The sequence below is a fragment of the Siphateles boraxobius genome, unplaced genomic scaffold (genome assembly GCF_051911475.1).
Source record: "Siphateles boraxobius isolate OS27281-9 unplaced genomic scaffold, OSU_SipBor_1 21, whole genome shotgun sequence".
Taxonomy (NCBI): domain Eukaryota; kingdom Metazoa; phylum Chordata; class Actinopteri; order Cypriniformes; family Leuciscidae; genus Siphateles; species Siphateles boraxobius.
The window spans coordinates 1,703,406-1,722,331 of NW_027508822.1; the positions used below are offsets into that span (position 1 = coordinate 1,703,406).

An 18,926-nucleotide genomic window follows, 5' to 3' on the forward strand; every position below is an offset into this window, starting at 1 on the left:
CTAGTAACAATTCAATTGTAGAGTAGGCAATAGGCAATGTAGGCAATTGTAGGCAATGTTGTAATGTCAGTCTGTGTTGCCCTCTCGTTTCATGTTAGTAGTTCCCGTTAAGTCTATTAGTCTCCCCAGGTGTCTCAGATTAACCATCGTGTTTATATCGTTTGCCCCTGAATTTAAGCCCTGTGTTTTAGTCCACTCTTTGTGAGTTCTTGTGTGTTGTATTGTTGATGTTGGTTGTTCTTTCCCTGAATCATCCCCCTAGTCTGAGTCTTCGTCGAGTTTGGATTTTGTTTAATAAAGTGTGCTGCAAGTGGATCCTGTTTCTTCCTTGTCTCAACCGCCATTGTGACAGCAACATTCAACTGATCAATTACATTGAAAAAAAGGTTTTAAATATTTTGCAAAAACATGAGACACTTTAAGCAAAACTGCCTACTGAGCAAAATTATGTCTAAAAGACGTCTTTTCAATGTCTTTGTCACAAAAGTCGTATGCTGAAAAGACGTCCACTGAGGAGCCAGAATGAAAGTTTTTATTACGTATTTTTTTGACGTGTTCTGCACGTCTGATATAGACGTTCATGGACCCTCTTCGGACAAGGTTAAAAACTAGTTCAAATGTGGCCATTGTGGACATATTTTCAACATAATTTATGGTCTCATTTAGATATAATTTATACTCTTTCTGGACCAAATAAACACTCTCAGGACGCATTCAATTAAAACCCGTGTTTATTTCAATGTAACTGCAAAGCAACTCACAGACAGTTTGTGTATTAACATCTAAACCTCTGTTAATACTCACTAAGATCTTCTGTAGATGTCTGACAGTAATAGTCAAAGTATCTGTATTTTATGTCTGTGATTAAGGGCAGCACAAGTGTCTGAGCCAGAAAGTCTTTCCTTCAGATCTGGTTTCTCTCATGATCCAAAGATGTGTGATTTGCAGATGTGTCTTTTACGTTCATGACTTTTGGACAAACACAAACTGTCTGTGAGTGCATCATAATGCATCATATTTCCTTCTTGAGCATCAGTGAATGTTTTCACCCTTTGTAATAGTTGTGTCTGAGTCCCTCGGTTGTCCTCGGTGTGAATAGATAGATCTCAACATCATAGTCACTTTTGGAAAGGGTTCAAAATGCAAAATATGCTGAAAAACCAATAAATGTGCAGGACCTGGAGGATTTCTAAAGGACAGTGGTGCTCATGTGACCAGCGTCGGCCAATAGTGAGGCTGCGTTCTTACGTAGAACCCGGAAGCGCTGCACTGTTTCCTACATCAACAGCGTGGGAGAATGACATGAAAGAGAAGAGATTTACTGTTGTAGATACAGTGTTCAAACTATACCATGTCCTTCAGGGGAGCCCACTTGTTTTTTTGTGTTTTTTTCACCATGGGGTATTCGTGCGATTGCGTTTGCGTCCAAAAGAAGACTTACAATGACTTGCATAACAGCTACAAGTGTATGCACTACTTGCTTTACGCAAGCACTTTATAGGAATAGGATAAATCACCATACAGGATTTACCCTATACTTTATCGACACGAATTGATAGGGCAAACAGCCACCCACAAATAGTCTATAAATAGTCTGTCTTTGAGTTCACACGAACAAGTTTAAATTACTTGCCAGGCTACAGAAGAATACTACAACTCCTCCGTTCAATTAGGCCTAAGACCTCGAGAGTCACACAGACCTATAACAACCCAGCCACAACACATAGTTGGGAATAACATGCCTTACCTTAACAAAGAATTGACCACTACGCGTAGATCAGTGGACTGGCCTCCAACGTTTAAATGTTTTATACAAATCTTTGAGTTAACACATGACTAAACATGAGTGGAAATTGCACCGCAGCGCCTCCACACCTTGATGCTCATGACAAGAATAGCGTATAGTTATCTTTATTGGTTTAAATCGCCAGCATGAATGAATGATATTTCTGCTATTTTACAAATAATAATTCACGATGATCACATTACACAAAACTGATATTGCACGTCAAAATAACACATTGTCAATATTTTTTGAGACCCCCCAAAATTCTACAAATTACGTTTTCAGGGGAGCCCATGTCTTATTAAGGGGAGCCGAGCTCCCCCTAGCTCACCTGTAGTTCACACCCTGTGTAGATATATATGTTTTGGCAATAAAAGTGTCATGAAAATACTGGAAAATCTAGTCTGACACACTGTTTTCCTTTATAGAAACATAAACATGTTCTGACCTCAAGGTTAAACACAGTGATGGCTGCCGATAGAGGGCGCTATAGGATGCCGTCCTCCCTGAGCCATACACACAAAACAATAATAAATTATACATTAAGTGGTACCTTATTACACACTTTAACAGTCGAATTGCAATATTTTTTTTTTAGCTAAGGACGGTTATATCACCTGTCAAATGTCTATTTAACAATTACATTCAGGCCTTCGCTGCTGACGGTGTGATTTTTAGTTTGTTACGCCCAACAAAAAATCTTAGCACCAGCCCCCACAAGTTAAACGTGCAAATTAACTTGCTTTTCATGTTGTAATAACTACAAATCGAAATGACCTTTTACTCATTTCACAGCTCAACAGCACCACACAGATTGGGCCCTAACACTCTGTGCAATGCAGTGCCAAGCGCTACGCAAGTGTTTTTTTGCTAGTTTCAGCCTGACAGTTTTCATTTTCACGTCCTGGTTGTTCAAATAGCAAATGCATTAGTGCCCAGTGTGCACCCATGGGTGTGCTGGTCTGAAAACCAGGTGTGTGTTCAGGCGCATTGTTGGTGCGTTGCTATTTTGAGGAACTGAAATAGACTGAGCCATTGACCAACTGAAACTGGTCTAAAGTCAATGGCGCAGTATTTTTCTTTTTGGTATTTAAAGGGCGTGTAAATAGTGAATCCGCCATGGCACAAGCGCAGCTTTTAAAGGGAATGGGAGATGAGACTCTGATTGGTTTATTTCATGTTACGCCCAAAACACACCCATTACTGATTAAGAGAATAGAGACAAAACACACCCATCACTCATTAAGAGAATAGGGACAACCCTTTTAGACCATGCGCCGGGACCACAGACCATTTTACCCATCATTAAACTAACACTGTAAAAAATTGCTGTAAAAAAACAGCCAAATTTTACAGTAACATGCTGTTTTCCATTAAAACAGTAATATACAGTAGAAAAAATGCATTCGGGGTGATGTTTGTCGTTTTCGAGAAAGTAGCCTACAGGAAAATACTGTGAATTAACAGCGCTCAGAGTCGACACTCAGAGGCTGTGTTCCAAATCACACCCTCTTTCACTATTCCTTACGTTAGTTCACTAATACAGTCCACTTGACTGAGTGAATAATTCAGTTAATTTTTTAAGTTAATTGAGACCCTGGTGAACACCTGCTGTTAACAATCAGAATCATTAAAGGAGAGAGGAACAAGAAGAACAGAAAAAAAGATGAAATCAAGATGAAAGACATTAAATCTTAGCAAAAGATCTCAGCAGAGGAGAATTAAACATCTCCACAAACAGCATTACCAGCTTCACTTATTACTAACCAGACTGACTTTATTTCTGTCAGACATCTACAGAAGTTCTTATTAAAAGGTGACAGAGGTTTAGACATCATTTTATTTTAATTTGATGTTACCATAATGGTAATCAGTGATTGCTTTAGTTGGGCTCTTGACCCTTGACTTTACGTCATTAGTTTTTCTTCGGCTACTGTAGCTGTGATTTTTGAAATACACTAGCTATGGCACAAAGCTGAAGAGAACAGGGTGACAATGGCTGTTTGTTTACAGTCACAGTCATCATATAATGGCCTGATTCACACAGTGATCTCATGTATTGCCTAACATTGTTAAACGGTTGATGTTTTGAATTTCAGATTTTGATGTCATTGTGATTTTACAAATTGAGATTTATTGGGGATTTGACAACCTGTGTAAATATTAATGATTTTAAAAAGTTTATACTTAGAACATTTTGAACTTCTTAATCAGCCAGACACACACAGGCATCAATAATCGACGTATAAATCTCAACAATGGTGACAATCATAAGTTGTATGCTGCAATGCATGTTGGGTACCAAAAAAAGCCATGACTCCCAGCATGCATTGCTGCATGAATAAATTATGCAGCTGAATTGTCTGGTTATTTGCTTTATTTTTTAATTTTGCTTTTATTTTTGCTGTTGGTTCTGTGTTGACTTTAAATAGTGTGTTTTGTGATGTTCAGATTTGATGTTATCTTTTTTGTTGATTGTCACCATTGTTGAGATTCATTGGCTGATTATTTATGTTTGTGTGTGTCGAAGCATTGCCATAGTTCAACATTTTGTAGTGAATTATGAGTTTTAAAATCCTTCATAACTTATGCAGCCCTGCTTGTTCTTTTACTGTAGTTTCTACAGTAATCTACACATTAAGAATAAGGAATAGACACAGGCTGTGATCCAAACATTATATAATGACATCCTAATCATAGACACCGGATCTCATTTTTGTTGGCTTTGTTTTTGCCAAAACAAATGTGTTTTACAAAAACACCGTTAGAGCAGGCAAAGAAATGTTAAGGTTTAAGTCAAGGGTCAAGAGCTCAACTAAAGCAAACACTGATCTCCATAATGGTAACGTCAAATGAAACAAAAATACCATATAAACCTCTGTTAATACTCAAAAGGATTTTATGTAGACGTATTTGTCAATATGTCAGTCTGGTTAGTAATAAGTGAAGCTGGTAATGCTGTTTGTGGAGTTGTTTAATCCTCCTCTGCTGAAATATTCAGAGATTTAATATCTTCTGTGGCTGAAGTCAGTTGTAGTTTTTGTGTTTCGCTTTTTTATCTTCTTGTTGTTCCTCTGTCCTTCAGTGATTCTGCTTGTTAACATCAGGTGTGCATCACTAATACTCAATCATCAGTTGATTAATCACTGAATTATATCATTAACTTTAACACTACCTCAGTGTTACTCCAACACTCTGTAGTGTGGACACACAAGTGCTCATTTAAAACTGAAGATTTTGCAGTGGGGTTGAAAGGGTTAAATGTGTAAAATAAAAAGAACAGAGTGAAGCGTATTTTAACAGTAATCACCTGTAAATTTACGGCATAAAACTGTAGAAAAACAGCAATATACTGGCAACCCAGCTGCCAGTAGATTACTGTAAAATCAAGGAAAAACAGTTAATCACTTTAAAATGTTAGTCAGATGTATTAAACAAAAGAAGTTAATTTCACTGAAATATTAGTGAAAGTTCATAGAAAAAAGTTATGCAAAGTCAATAACTGATAAGGAGAGTAAATATTAAACTGAAGTGTTTTATGTGTTTTGCACAGGATGATATTGAGAGATCTGTTAGTTTAATGAATGAGTTTGGTGGGTCACCATTGTGCTCGAGAGTCGAGCCTCTGCTTCAGTCAAACATGAGCAGAGAAACACTGATGTTATGCTGCCGGTTGCTTTATTTAAAAGCAGTAACTGTGTAGTTACTGATGCAGTGACAATCTCCTTGCTAAGTACTTTAACACATACACGTATGCTATTGTTCTCTATAGGAACTGCAAAGCCTTTAGTTAAAATCATGTTTTTAATTCATTCACTATTACATATTAGGTGTTTGCAGTTTTATATAAAGAGATATTCATTTTCAGTGGACTCTAATGAAGGAATTTTATGGTACTATCAGTATAAATGCTAGTTTTTGAACTCGAGCGGTTTAAAGCAATCGGTATCCCAAATGATATGAGTTACCTTCCATGGTATTGTTACGGTAACATACTGTAAAAAGGAGAGCTGTAAATTAACGGTAAAGGGCTGTAAATTAACAGTACATTGCTGGCAACCACAGCTGCCAGTAGATTACTGTAATTTTACAGGGCAATTTTTTATAGTGTAGCAAAAGTGGATTCGGACGCCCTAAATGCACTTGCGCCCTGCGCTTTAGACCATGAGCTTAGATTGTTAAAATAGGGATTAAGTGTCTGTTTGTGGGGTGGAAGTTAGTGGTTTATACAATAAAAAAATAGTTTTTTGGTTCATTTTAAATGGGAATGAGATTAATCTGTCAAACACTACAGCTGCTGTTCATTGGAAGCAAGGCTATTCCCTCTGAGTTTTCTCTCTGATGGGATTCCTCAGCATCTTCTCTGTTGATATCTGTCCCTCTGTTCCCTGTAAGAAAACAGAAAGAATCACAGATGGTGAAAAGACAGTAATGACTATTCATGTTGCAACAGCATACACAGCAAAATCCCCAGTGTTAAATCAACACTGCTCGGAGCAAATATTGTCCCACTCTACAGAGTGTAAAAATAACCCTGAAGCAGTGTTAAAGTTAATTAGATAATTAAGTGATTAATTAAGTGTTGATTGAGCATTAGTGATGCACACCTGCTGTTAACAAGCAGAATCACTGAAGGAAAGAGAAACACAAGAACTACAACTGACTTTAAGTCACAGCCTTAGATTGAATCAACTGAAGATACAAATAAGACATTACATCTCTGAAGATCTCAGCAGAGGAGGATTAAACAAATCCACAAACAGCATTACCAGCTTCACTTATTACTAACCAGACTGACTTTATTTCTGTCAGACGTCTACAGAGGTTCTTATTGAGAATTAACAGAGGTTTAGATGTCGATGTTTTAGTCACCATTTAAAAATTACCATCATGGTGAACAGTATTGCCTTTAGTTGGGCAATTTGATTCTTATTATATTATTATGTGATTTCATGGTCCTTGTAACAGTGTTTACCAAAACACACAAAGGTTGCAAAGAAAGCCAGAAACAAAGATGGTCAGGTGATAGGCCTGTAATAGTTTTCAACATCATAAAGTACAAAAATTCACAAATTTGATCATGTAATGATAATGGTTATTTGGTAATAATAACATTGATTTCTTTCTACAGATCAGTCATCAAGCTGATTTTTTTTTTTTTTTTTTAATTATTGGGAAAGTAATCTTTGGACAAACACACAGACATCAAGAATCCCCATATGAATCTCAACAATGGTGACATCCTTTATGCCGCAAAGCATTCTGGGAGGCACCATAGTATAAAACTCATGGCTCCCAGCATGCATTGCAGCATGAAGCATGTCACCATTGTTGAGAATCATACACTGATTATTGATGTCTTTTGTTTCAAAAATAATAATGATTTTCAAAAAAAATCAGCAATGTATATAAAATATTTTAATTCAGGGTGTCTGCTCTGTGTCAAAAAAAGTGAGAGTTATTGATAACAAATGACAACTTTTGTCAGGGATAAGATTAGTGAATCATTCAAATTTATAATAATGAAAACTATAACACCTGAACGTCTAAAATTTTTGGCAACCTTTGTAACACATTATATACTTTGGTAAACATTATAACAAAGACCAAAATTGCACAATCAAACTGCCCAACTAAAGGAAATACTGATCACCATAATGGGGACCAACAATTTCAAAACATCGACGTCTAAACCTTTGTCCAAAGACATATAACAGAAATAAAGTCAGTCTGTTTAGTAATAAGTGAAGCTGGTAATGCTGTTTGTGGAGTTGTTTAATCCTCCTGCTGAGATCTTCACAGATGTAATGTCTTCTTTTTATCTTCAGTTGATTTAATCTAAGGCTGTGACTTAAAGTCAGTTGTAGTTCTTGTGTTTCTATTTCCTTCAGTGATTCTGTTTGTTAACAGCAGGTGTGCATCACTAATGCTCAATCAACACTTAATTAATCACTTAAGTATCTAATTAACTTTAACACTGCTTCAGTGTTATTTTAACACTCTGTAGAGTGGGACCATATTTGCTCCGAGCATTGTTGATTTAACACTGGGGATTTTGCTGTGTAGAGTGTGTTACTGTTTCTATACAATACACTGCCATACAGAGTGTAAATGTCATCAAAGACACATTTTAGCCAAATATAAGGCTTTTTAATAAAGGGTGCTTATATATGTTTGCATTTTAATACTGGGGCATGGATGTAGGACTTTTTACTTTAAACTGAATTATTTTTATTTGATAATTTTTACTAAACATTTTAACTAAGGCATTTATTACTTGCGCATTTTATATTTAACTACTAGAAAGCTGTGTGCCTTTTATAGCATCTGCACAGAGATCTGACCTAAATAAGATCATTATAATAATCAATAACTTGTGCTACTCACCACGAACAGTAACTTTGAACCGCTTGTATTTGGTCTCTCTGCTGCTAATGATCTTGAGTTTATAAAGTCCACAGTCAGTGTTTGTGATGTTTGTGATGGTGAGAGATCCAGTCTGATGGTCCAGCTCCAGTCTGTCCCTGAATCTGCCATTAACACCATCATATGTTGACATTTTATTGTTCTCCATATCAGCTTTAGCTATAAGATTGTCTTCGGGGCCAAACATCCAGAGTATCAGAGCATCTCTCTGTAGTTCAGGAACATCAGTTTTTAGTTCGGCACAATCTCCCTCCATCACTCGCACTTTGATTTCTTCATGTCAGAGAACCATATAGAAGAGAAATGTGCTCATAAGATCAGTGAAACACATTTAGATAACCATTCGAGGGTTAGTTCATTTCAGAGCATCTATACATTTAGTAGATCTAGTCTAGGCTAGATCTAGTAGATCTAAAAGTTTTGTTGATCTAAAAATAAATTATTGTTGTGTTAAAAGTCATGAGAGACTCACCGTCTGCAACAATCACGAATCTCTTGCATCTGTTCCCTGTGTGGCTGCTGATCTGGAGTTTATAAACATCAGAATGAGCGATGCTGATGTTCCAAATGGTCAGAGATCCGGTCTGATGATCCAGCTGAAGCCTGTCTCTGAATCTCACATCATTACCACGGTAAACTGAGATCTTACTGGTGGCTCTGTTGATTTCAGCAATGCAGGTGTCATTATCTCCATGTGTCCACAGGATCTTACTGTCTTCCTCTAGTTCAGGAATATCAGTATTTAGAGTGACAGATTCTCCCGCTGTCACTTTCAGTGTATCCACTTCATGTCACGCCAAAACATGCAACAGAAAAATATTGTCATAAGAGCATGCGGGTTCACTGAATGCTGAATATAAGGGGTATTAACATCATCATTTCATTAAAACTCAGGCTACTCACACCATACTGTAACTCTAAACTTCTTAAACCAGACATTATTTATTTGTAGGTGATACACTCCAGAGTCTGTGCTTTTGGTGTTTTTGATCGTGAGAGATCCAGTCTGATCATTCATCTGCAGTCTGTCTCCGAATCTCCCGTCATCTACATCATTATATGAGAGCCGATAGGTGTCTCTATCTCTTTTAGCTATAATGGTGTCTTCAGACCCAAACCTCCAGAGCACCTGATCATCCCTCTGTAGTTCACTAACACCAGTGTTTAGAGTGACGTTTTCTCCCTCTGAGAATCGTAGTGAGTCCACTGCATGAGCACCCCAAACATGAAGAAAAGTGATCATGAGAACAAATAAGGGTGAGGTGTATTATGGGGGCCTCTTAGAGTTAAACATCTTGTTTCTCCTAGAAATCACATTAGTAAAAATGAGCTGCGAACACAGTATCCTGACTTTAAAAATAAATCTAACACACCTTCAGTGATGGGCCTAAAAGATTTAGCTACTTACCATAGAGAATAACCCTGAATCTTTTGGATTTGTTGTCTCTGGTGCTGATGAGCTTCAGCTGATAATCTCCTGACTGTGTGATTTTGACGTCTCTGATGGTGAGATCTCCAGTCTCACTGTTCAGCTGCAGTCGGTCTCTGAATCTCTCATCATCACCAGGTAAAGTCTCATTGGTCTTTACAGAAATTTGAGCAATGATAGTGCCTTGAGGTCCAAACATCCAGAGTATTTTATCATATCTCTGTTGTTCAGTTATGGCAGTGTGTAGAGTGACAGAATTTCCCTCTGTCACTTCTTTTGTCTTCATTTCATCTGTTCATTGCACCCAGAGAATAAACATGTTGTTTCTAATAAATTACATTGATATAACTGCCAGTAAAATCAGTAAACAGACACAAATTTAAGTTTACTTGACTAATAAACCTCATGTGGTTTGCTGCTCTAAATTTCAGAACTTCAAGAAAATCATAAAGTTTGTAGTTTAATAGCTTGTAATTGCCTAGTTTTAGTCTCTAAATAGAGCACCGGTAACAGTTTCTTACTCTTATGGTGCTAAATGATCTCATTGAAACCTTTTTAAGTACTGAAGTAGATCACATAGGAAACTTGACTCTGTAATACTTACGCTTTAGTTTCGAGTACTTGCGGCGATAGTAACACACACCAGCGGTTACTGCAGACACAACTAGCAGCGCACAGACAAAAATCAGTGCGGCTAAAGCTCCTGAAGACAGACCTGGCTCAGGAACCGCTAGAGAGAGACAGTTATAAGTGTAAATGTGTCCAGAAAGTCTGACTGTACATGAAAACTATGCATTAGATAAGTAAGGGATAATCCATGGCTACACAACAAAATCCCCAGTGTAAATTATATAAACTCTGAGCACAAGCAGAATCACTGAAGGAGAAAACCGGAATGTTTAAGTCACTATTATGATGATCGGTGTTTTTTTTAGTTGGGCTCTTGACCCTCATTAACTTTAGAGTTTGTTTGGCTGCTGTACATGAGTTAGAACAGCCAGATAAACAAATAGAAAAGGTGATCTGATGGTGTTGGTTGTGAACCCAATTTCTGAGTTATAACAGCCAGATGAACAAATTGAAAAGGTGATCTGGTTTACTTTATTAGTTATAGCAGTACAGTCCTCGTACAACATAATGTTTTTAACGTTTACTTTGGCTACGTTCACACTGCAGGCTGAAACGACCCAATTCCAATTTTTTTGCCCCTATGCGACCTGTATCTGATCTTTTCATGACAGTCTGAACGACACGGATCCAATCTTTTCAAATGCGACCCAGGCCACTTGGGTATGTGGTCCAAATCCGATACGTATCCGATCTTTTGAAATGTGACTTCAATCTGAACGGCCAGGTCACATGTATCCGACCTGCACGTCATTGATATGCGACAAACGTCATAATTCTGCGTTGAAGTAGGCGGGAATGAGAAGATAAACAACAACTATGGCGGACGATGCTGAGACCAGTCAATGGAAGGGAAGCGAGGTTTCTGATTTAATTAATATTTGGGGGGACAGCTCTATTCAGGCCATGTTTAGCTACTTCCGCAAACAACAAGTGAAGTCGTTGACTGTTGAGTACTCTTCTGCGCATGCAGGTCACTTCTGGGTCATTTCACGTTCACGTTCACACAGGAGATCACAAAAGGTCCCATTTAATTCGAAATGTGAACGGCCTTGCAAAAAAATCTGATTTTTGAACGAGGTCTTAGGCCTTGTCCACACGGACACGGGTATTTTTATAACCGGTGTTTTTCCTACAGCGTTTTAAAAAAAAATCCCGTCCACACATGCTCGGTCTCCGTCTACATGAAAACGCAAAAACACGCAATCAAGTGCGGTCAAGATCATGCCACGCCAGCAGGCGGCGATATAAACCTTAACCGTAAAGCCACGTTGGCCAATCAGAAGCGCAAATCTGACGTCAAACACAGCGGATAACGGCGCACACTCTGACGTCGCAAGGCAAAAACCCCGGTTTCACTGTCTACACGACAACACTGTAACCGGCGTTTCTGAAAATCCTCACCCTGGCAGGGGTTTTCAAAAATGTTCGGTTTCAGTGCGTTTTCGTGTGGACGAACGGCCGAACCGCGTAAAAAAAGTCACGGTTATAAAAATACCAGTGTCCGTGTGGACAGGGCCTTAAACAGTCTGTTTTTCTCCTTCAGTGATTCTACTTGTTAGAATCAGGTTTCTTCAATAATGCTCAATCATCACTCAATTATTCACTTAATTATCTCATTAACTTTAACACTGCTTCAGTGTTCATTTAACAATCTGCTCAGAGTTTATATAATTCACACTCTCAGTGTTAATTTAACACTGGAGATTGTGCTGTGTAGTTTTGGATTAAATGTTTTTAATGTAGGATGTGGAAGCAAAGAACCGCTAGACCTTGAGCTAAAACTGCAGGGTTTCATCATGACAGTCAAAGTTGATTATTTTCTTTTATAATGCATTAATCGTTAGCATGACGCTGATTCAAATATGATTAGTTATTGTAAGCAGCCAAGTCCTTTACTTAAAGCAGCTGAGGGCTGATGGATGGTGCTTGTTAATGGACGCGCACGCTCGGGTTGTTATTCACTGCAATGTCCACACACAAGTTAATTAGCTTACATTGTAGATTTATTTTACCGTGACTGGTCTTCATTTATAGTAAGCAAGAGTCCAACAAACAGTCAATAAATCCACAGTTCCAAGTTCTTCACCGGTACAGATTTCCTACTGCACAGCATGGTATAGCATAACTTAGCATGGCATAGCGTAGCGGTCAAAAAACTGTGTGCACCTTCCCTCCAGCAACACCTATCACCTGAAGGAATGTTCCTACCTATATTCAGTAACCAATTAACCAAAGAGAGACCCCTACTGGACACACACTTACATAAGGTTTACATAAAGACAAAATGGCTCTTACAGTTATTATTTTGGTGGTCGTACAGATTTCTTGTTTTTTTCCTCCCTGTAAATATAATCTGTATTACAGCAGTTTGATGTGAAACAACCAATCACTGACTACTCAGCAACAATAGCCGTCATTTAACCGTCATGTGAACTATAGACCCGATAGAACAGCTATGATACACAACTTATGATATCTTGTAGATATCATAGCTTGTAGATATCATGTGTCATTTCATGACATGGTCAATCTGTAGACACGACTTAGCTATTAAACGGCTATTAGACGTCTTTTAAATTCAAATTTGCTTGCTGGTTAGTGACACAATTACACTAGATTATAGTATTTTACTGTTTATGACAGTGATGAATTGATATTATTTATTTACTTCATATTTTCCCAGCTGCAAGTCATTACAATTGTGAAGATTAAATGCCTAAAAGTTTAACATTGTTTTGCAAATCCTGACAACAATTTCAAGGTATTTCCCACACAAAAATGTATATAAATATATACATGTTTTTTTATGTTATAAATTTTTTTTTCACACATGTTCTATAATAATATTACCATAGAATTTGAACAAATCATTGTTAGTATTAATAACAAAGCATACAAAATTGCAAAGAAGGATCATTAAAATGTGCTCTACTCACAGACGAAAACGTTGAATCTCTTGTAGAAGGTCTCTTTAGTGTTGGTGATCTGAAGCTGATAAACTCCTGTATCTGTGGTTCTGGTGTTTATGATGGTCAGAGATCCAGTCTTATCATCCAGTCTGAATCTCAAATCATCACTGCATGAGATCTTATGGATCGTAATGTTGATTTCAGCAATGAAAGAGTCTGGACTCAACGGTCCAAACGTCCACAGAATCACATCATATCTCTGTATTTCATTAACACCAGTATGTAGAGTGACGGATTCTCCCTCTTTACTGTTTGTTATCCCAGCAAAAAACACATCTGGAGAACAAACAGGACTAGTTTTTAAGATTTCACAGCTTGATCACTGTAATTGTTCAATAAATGCTGAGACTTGCTGTACTCACCGTGGACGGTCACACTGAAGGTCTGGTATGAGGTCTCAGTGCTGATGGTCTTCAGCTGATAATCTCCAGAGTGTTTGGTCCTGATGTCACTGATGCTGAGAGATCCAGTCTGATTGTCCAGCTGAAGTCTGTCTTCAAATCTCCCATCATCCACATCATAAACCGAAGACGTCTGACTTTTTCCGTTGAGTTTAGCGATAATATCGTTTTTAGCTCCATACATCCACATCATCAGATCAACCTTGTGTATTTCAGTGAGGTTTGTGTGTAAAGTAAGAGAATCTCCCTCCAAGACGGACACTCTCTTTGCTTCACCTGCGAACAAGAGCAGTTCCTCAAAGATTCATCATCATCAGGAAGCAGATCCCACAGTTATTCTTTAAATGCAACTATGCAAATTATTACATGGCAAAAGTCACATTTCAAATATAGAATGTTTTTTATTGCATGAAACACCAAGAAAAAAATCTCATAAGATCAGGTGAGTGTGTAGAAAAAAGAAAAAACAAATTCTTACTATTGAGTTTTCTACATTTAAAGTCCCACTGAAGTGCCTTGAAACGCGCAGCTGTGTTTGATGCGTTGGCGTAATTTCCACTGAAACAGGAAGCTAAGGCGGGTCATATTGAATGGCTCCTCCCCCTTTTCAAATAGCCAATAGCTTTTAGTTTACCTCACAGACTGCAAGTGATTGACAGCACAGAGGAAATGAATGCAAGTGCTGATGATACGTTGGATTCAATCCTCTCTGCCAATAAGTCTATCAGACCGTATCAGTTTGAGCCAAGTAACGGGGCGGGGCGGGGCGGGACGGGACGGGACGCTCCAGATTCTACAGAGCATTTGATTACATTTTGATTTCAGAGGGCCTTTAATTAAAGGTATAGCGGAGGAGTTTCTTTTTCCGGGTGGGTAGCCTATGCTATTGGTCCACCTAAGTGTCAATCTTAAGTGTCTTGTGTCATTACGTTGTGTCATTACGTAAGGTCTTGTGTCATTACGTAAGTGGGAAGCACAGGTTGTGCTTCCCACTGATGCCGCAGTCGCGAAGATTCTACTAGACGGGTAAAGTTTGTCATGCTATTTGGAGAAATCCATTTAAAATCACTGCTAGTAAAAGTTAATTTAAGCTATGATTAGCGATGCTAGCCCTGGCACAAGTCATGCACCGCGTAGACACGGTAAACATCTCACTTTGTCTAAAGTAGCCTTATGACCAAATGGTAAATGGTATCACGCTGAAATATTCTAAAAACTTGTGTGTTCATTTTCGATAATTACAATGTGTTCACCATAGTATTTATTACACAAATGCAACAAGCTACTTCTCCATTGCATCATGTCTTGAGTCCTCGCCTTAATAGGCGTTCCCTCTCGGGAGCAAATAGAGTGTTGCGCATGTGCATTTTTAAAAAAATTGGAGAGGGCGGGTCTTCTCTAAAATTCGGAAAGATCCTCCACTATACCTTTAATTAAATGTATTTTGTCTTACAGCACTGGCAGATTTATTTACTTATTAAGATACAGTCTGTGAAAACAAGTTTAATACCTTATGAAGATTTACATTTCAAAGATATTTTTTACTGTAAAACAAGGCAAGCTAATTTTCATTTTGCAGTGTTAGGCCTATGTGTAATTTAACATTTTAAGCAGACTGGGAATGCACTAGCACACACACTTAGTCTTTGTAAGCTCATTAATGAATATTATATTTCTCATGTTCACTTGCGGTGTCTAGATGAGAGAAAGGAAAGATTCTTGTGGGATTTGCATGTTCCAAAACGGGGATACAGTTGGTTTGATGTTCACTATTTGCAAAATTAGGAAACGTCTATAAAGTTACATTTATGTTTCTAATGCTTCAATAGCATTTAAAGATAATGACTTACAGTGATAAGTGTTCATGATGTCAGGAATGATGCACACATTTTAGATTTCTGATATTTAATAAAGTAAACAGTCAAATCATATGTAAAAATTGCCATGTATTTCACTACCGTATGGGATCATACCCAAAATATACAATAATTTAACGCTCAATAGCATTTGTAGAGAATGTCTTACAGTGATAACACCAACTGTAAAATGTTCATCTAGGTGTCAGGTATATGTCATATGTTTGTCATAGTTGTGAGCGACGCACACACTAACACGGGGTTAATTGTAACACACACGGTTTAAAACTTTACACACATGCCAGCATGACAAAACTTAGTGTATTTACTAGGTACCATATCAACACTATATACACAGAAAGAATTGTTCCAAAATAAATAAAAAAATCTTTTGAAGATATCATTGAACATTTATTTAACAAAAGTACATTTCTTACTGATATTAATTTTTCATTTATCATTATTAATATTTTATTTTATATCTGTTATTTAACAGTTGAGAATCAGCAGAAGACACTCGCCGGGTTTAAATCACAGTTGCTCGGCGGGGCATGTTGTCACATAATGTTACAATGAGCCGCTATTTAATTCTATTCTATTATGTTCTATTCTAGTCTATTCTATTGAGAAACCATGATAAAAATGTGAATAAAGTTTTTATTAAAACGGGCTGGTAGAAGCAGGAAAGGATGCAGGATATTAATTGCAGCAGTTCTTATTTGAATAAACTTGAATACTCGCAAACTGGAACAAAATAAACATGAACGGCACAACCAAACATACAGCAACAACGACAGACAAGGAACAGTCTGAAACACAGGGCTATCAAACTATACACAGAACAGATCAGGGAAAGACACAGCTGGGACAAAGGAACTCATAAGGACTAATTAACAAGTGACCGGGATTAAAATAAATGAAACACAGGTGCAAACAAAACAAACACTAAACGTGACAGCTGTATTTTTGTCTTGTTTGTTGTCAAATTCAATTATTAAAAAATGCCATTATTTATCTGAAAAAGTTGATAATTGTATTTTATTGACAGAATATTTATATAGCTATATTTTTTTATTAGATCAGATAACATTTTAATCTGTCATTTGGTCACGTTATAATGTACTCCACCTATGGGGCAGGGGCATGTTGTCACATTTCACTTCAATTCTTTCAGAGTAAATCAAGAAAAAAGTATACACTGTATTAATGAAAAACACCACATAATTGTACTAGACGTGTGAATTTATAGTGGGAAATAATACATACTCTGAACCCTAAGTAAATTTACACAAACTGAGAAATGCACATTTGATTTGACAGTTAAAATTTAAATACCTAAAATATAAAAGGTGTGCATCATAACTGACACCCACATAAACACTTTAAAGTTGTTTTTATGACTGTAAGAATTCTTTCCAAATGCTACTGAAGTTAGAGACGTGCATGCCAAAATCGTAACTTTATAGACGCTCCCTAAATGTGCGAATACCGGAAGTCAAACGGAAAGCAAAGTTTATGCCAGTTAGTCTCTAAAAGCGGTTGTCTGTGTTCATTAATGTGGTTTACAGCTTCACAGAATACACAGCCTGGGAGTTCCTATGGGACAATACAGTGAAACCATTTGTTTAAGATAATGCACCACTCACCGTACAAAAATACCAGGATCCCCGAGAGAAAAACAATGTTCTTGATTTGTTTGTATAGTTCCGTGATCCCGGCTTTAATAAACATGATCTTGCGCTGGAGGAATCGTGGATATAAAACCGAACAACAGACCTTTACTAACTATTCTTCATTATTGCATAGAACTTAAAGAGGAATCCGTCGTGCAGAACATAAAAAACGAAAGTAGATGTCCTAGTTTTAATGACGGATCTTCTTTTGTTCACACCCATCCATCACAATAGTATTTTCCGGGTTTTTGCCGGATAAACTTTAGCTTTTACCCATTTCTTATCCGCGCCGCTTCGCTAAAGATAGGAGTCTAGTCTATTGTAATGCGCCGCAAGTGTAGTGTAAAGTGTAAAGAAGGGTTAAAGTATCCAGCTCTCTCATAACGACTCTCCTGCGTTTCACATATAAATGCGAAGTACTTTCGGTTTGGAATTTCCACTCAAAAAGACTGGAACAGATCATTGCAAACCATAAAGTTGCACTACAAATACTCCTTATCCGTTAGTTTGACTAAAGCTGTACATTTTCCTCCATGTTCTATTGCAAGATAATATTGGTATTTTAATGGTAGGCTATAACAAGAATATCTGTGGAAGAGGAATATCTTTACCTCTTTGAATATTTCCCCACACATTTTTCCAACTTTCGGATGATTATCCAGTGTTCCCATTTCATTGAAATATTGACATCATTAACAGGTTCATTACTATATCGAGTTATCATATAAATGTTCATTTAAGTTTAAGTTCATTTAAACACATTCTCCTGCCAAAGTCTCCTGTAACCCTGTAGATACAAATGTGGACCTACACAATTTTAATTTCATTTTACAGTGCACACTTTTTTCCTTATTGAAATTTAATAGAAATTTAGTAACACACACACACAAATTAAAATGTTAATTAAAACTACATGAAAAATAATTTTCACTCATGGCATTCATTTTTATAAATATGGCATTTCATTTCTGAGTAATCAAATAAAGTCCAAGTGTCATATGAGAAAGAGAAACAATATATATAATATATATATATATATATATATATATATATATATATATATATATATATATATATATATATATGTAATAGAGAAAAAGTATATACATATAAATATAAATTTATGTTGCTGTTCTGAACTGCATTGTGTGTGTGTGTGTGTGTGTGTGTGTGTGTGTGTGTGTGTGTGTGTGTGTGTGTGTGTGTGTGTGTGTGTGTGTGTGTGTGTGTGTGTGTGTGTTGCTAAATTGCTATTAAATTGAATTAAGAAAAAAATTGTAAATTGTACAAATTAGTAAAATTAAATTAAATTTGTGTAGGTCCATATTTTTTTTTTTTATCAGATTTCATCTTTAAAGGATGTATATATATATATATATATATATATATATATATATATATATATTAGTAAATAGCCTATATCAACATAGACAGATAGATAGATAGATGGCTAGTTTCTCTGCCAATACTCCTCACACAATCCTCACTCAGAACAACTAAAGATCTCGTACACCACTGATACAGAAGACGCATCAGTCAGATGATCAGAGGAAACACACAACGCTTACCAGAGGTGTTAGTTTTGAACAGGAAGATGTGTAGTGTTCAAGCGGCAACCTCCCAGTCTCTCTCGAAACCAACACCGAAGTGAGTTAAACTGCAGTTCATCGACTGGCCACTGGAGGCTGGATGCTAAAGTGAGTCAAATCTGTATCTCCCTCATGTTAAAATGCAGCAGAAAAAAACTACTTAATGG

The 18,926-nt window shown here is 36.9% G+C and overlaps 1 protein-coding gene and 1 pseudogene across 2 annotated transcripts in view; both read right to left on the reverse strand.

Annotated features, from left to right (window-relative positions):
• Positions 1-18,926, reverse strand: part of LOC143746056 (uncharacterized) — a 129,781-nt pseudogene that overhangs the window by 11,549 nt on the left and 99,306 nt on the right. The gene's annotated exons all lie outside the window — the stretch shown is intronic.
• On the reverse strand, positions 5,448-17,588 carry LOC143746072 (uncharacterized). The gene is made up of 9 exons (XM_077237792.1): positions 17,144-17,588; positions 13,603-13,917; positions 13,208-13,516; positions 10,246-10,371; positions 9,621-9,932; positions 9,116-9,418; positions 8,685-8,996; positions 8,174-8,485; positions 5,448-6,174 (listed from the first exon to the last, which is right to left on the reverse strand). Exons 1-9 carry the CDS (start codon positions 17,226-17,228, stop codon positions 6,068-6,070), a joined length of 2,181 nt encoding a protein of 726 aa, XP_077093907.1. The 5' UTR covers positions 17,229-17,588; the 3' UTR covers positions 5,448-6,067.

Excerpts from the sequence above, each read along its gene's own strand:
- LOC143746072 (XM_077237792.1), bottom strand. The coding sequence starts at position 17,228 with ATGTTTATTAAAGCCGGGATCACGGAACTATACAAACAAATCAAGAAC. Across the intron at positions 9,933-10,245 it reads CAAGTACTCGAAACTAAAGC|ATGAAATGAAGACAAAAGAA; the intron begins GTAAGTATTACA and ends TGCAATGAACAG. Across the intron at positions 8,486-8,684 it reads ATTCGTGATTGTTGCAGACG|AAATCAAAGTGCGAGTGATG; the intron begins GTGAGTCTCTCA and ends TCTGACATGAAG.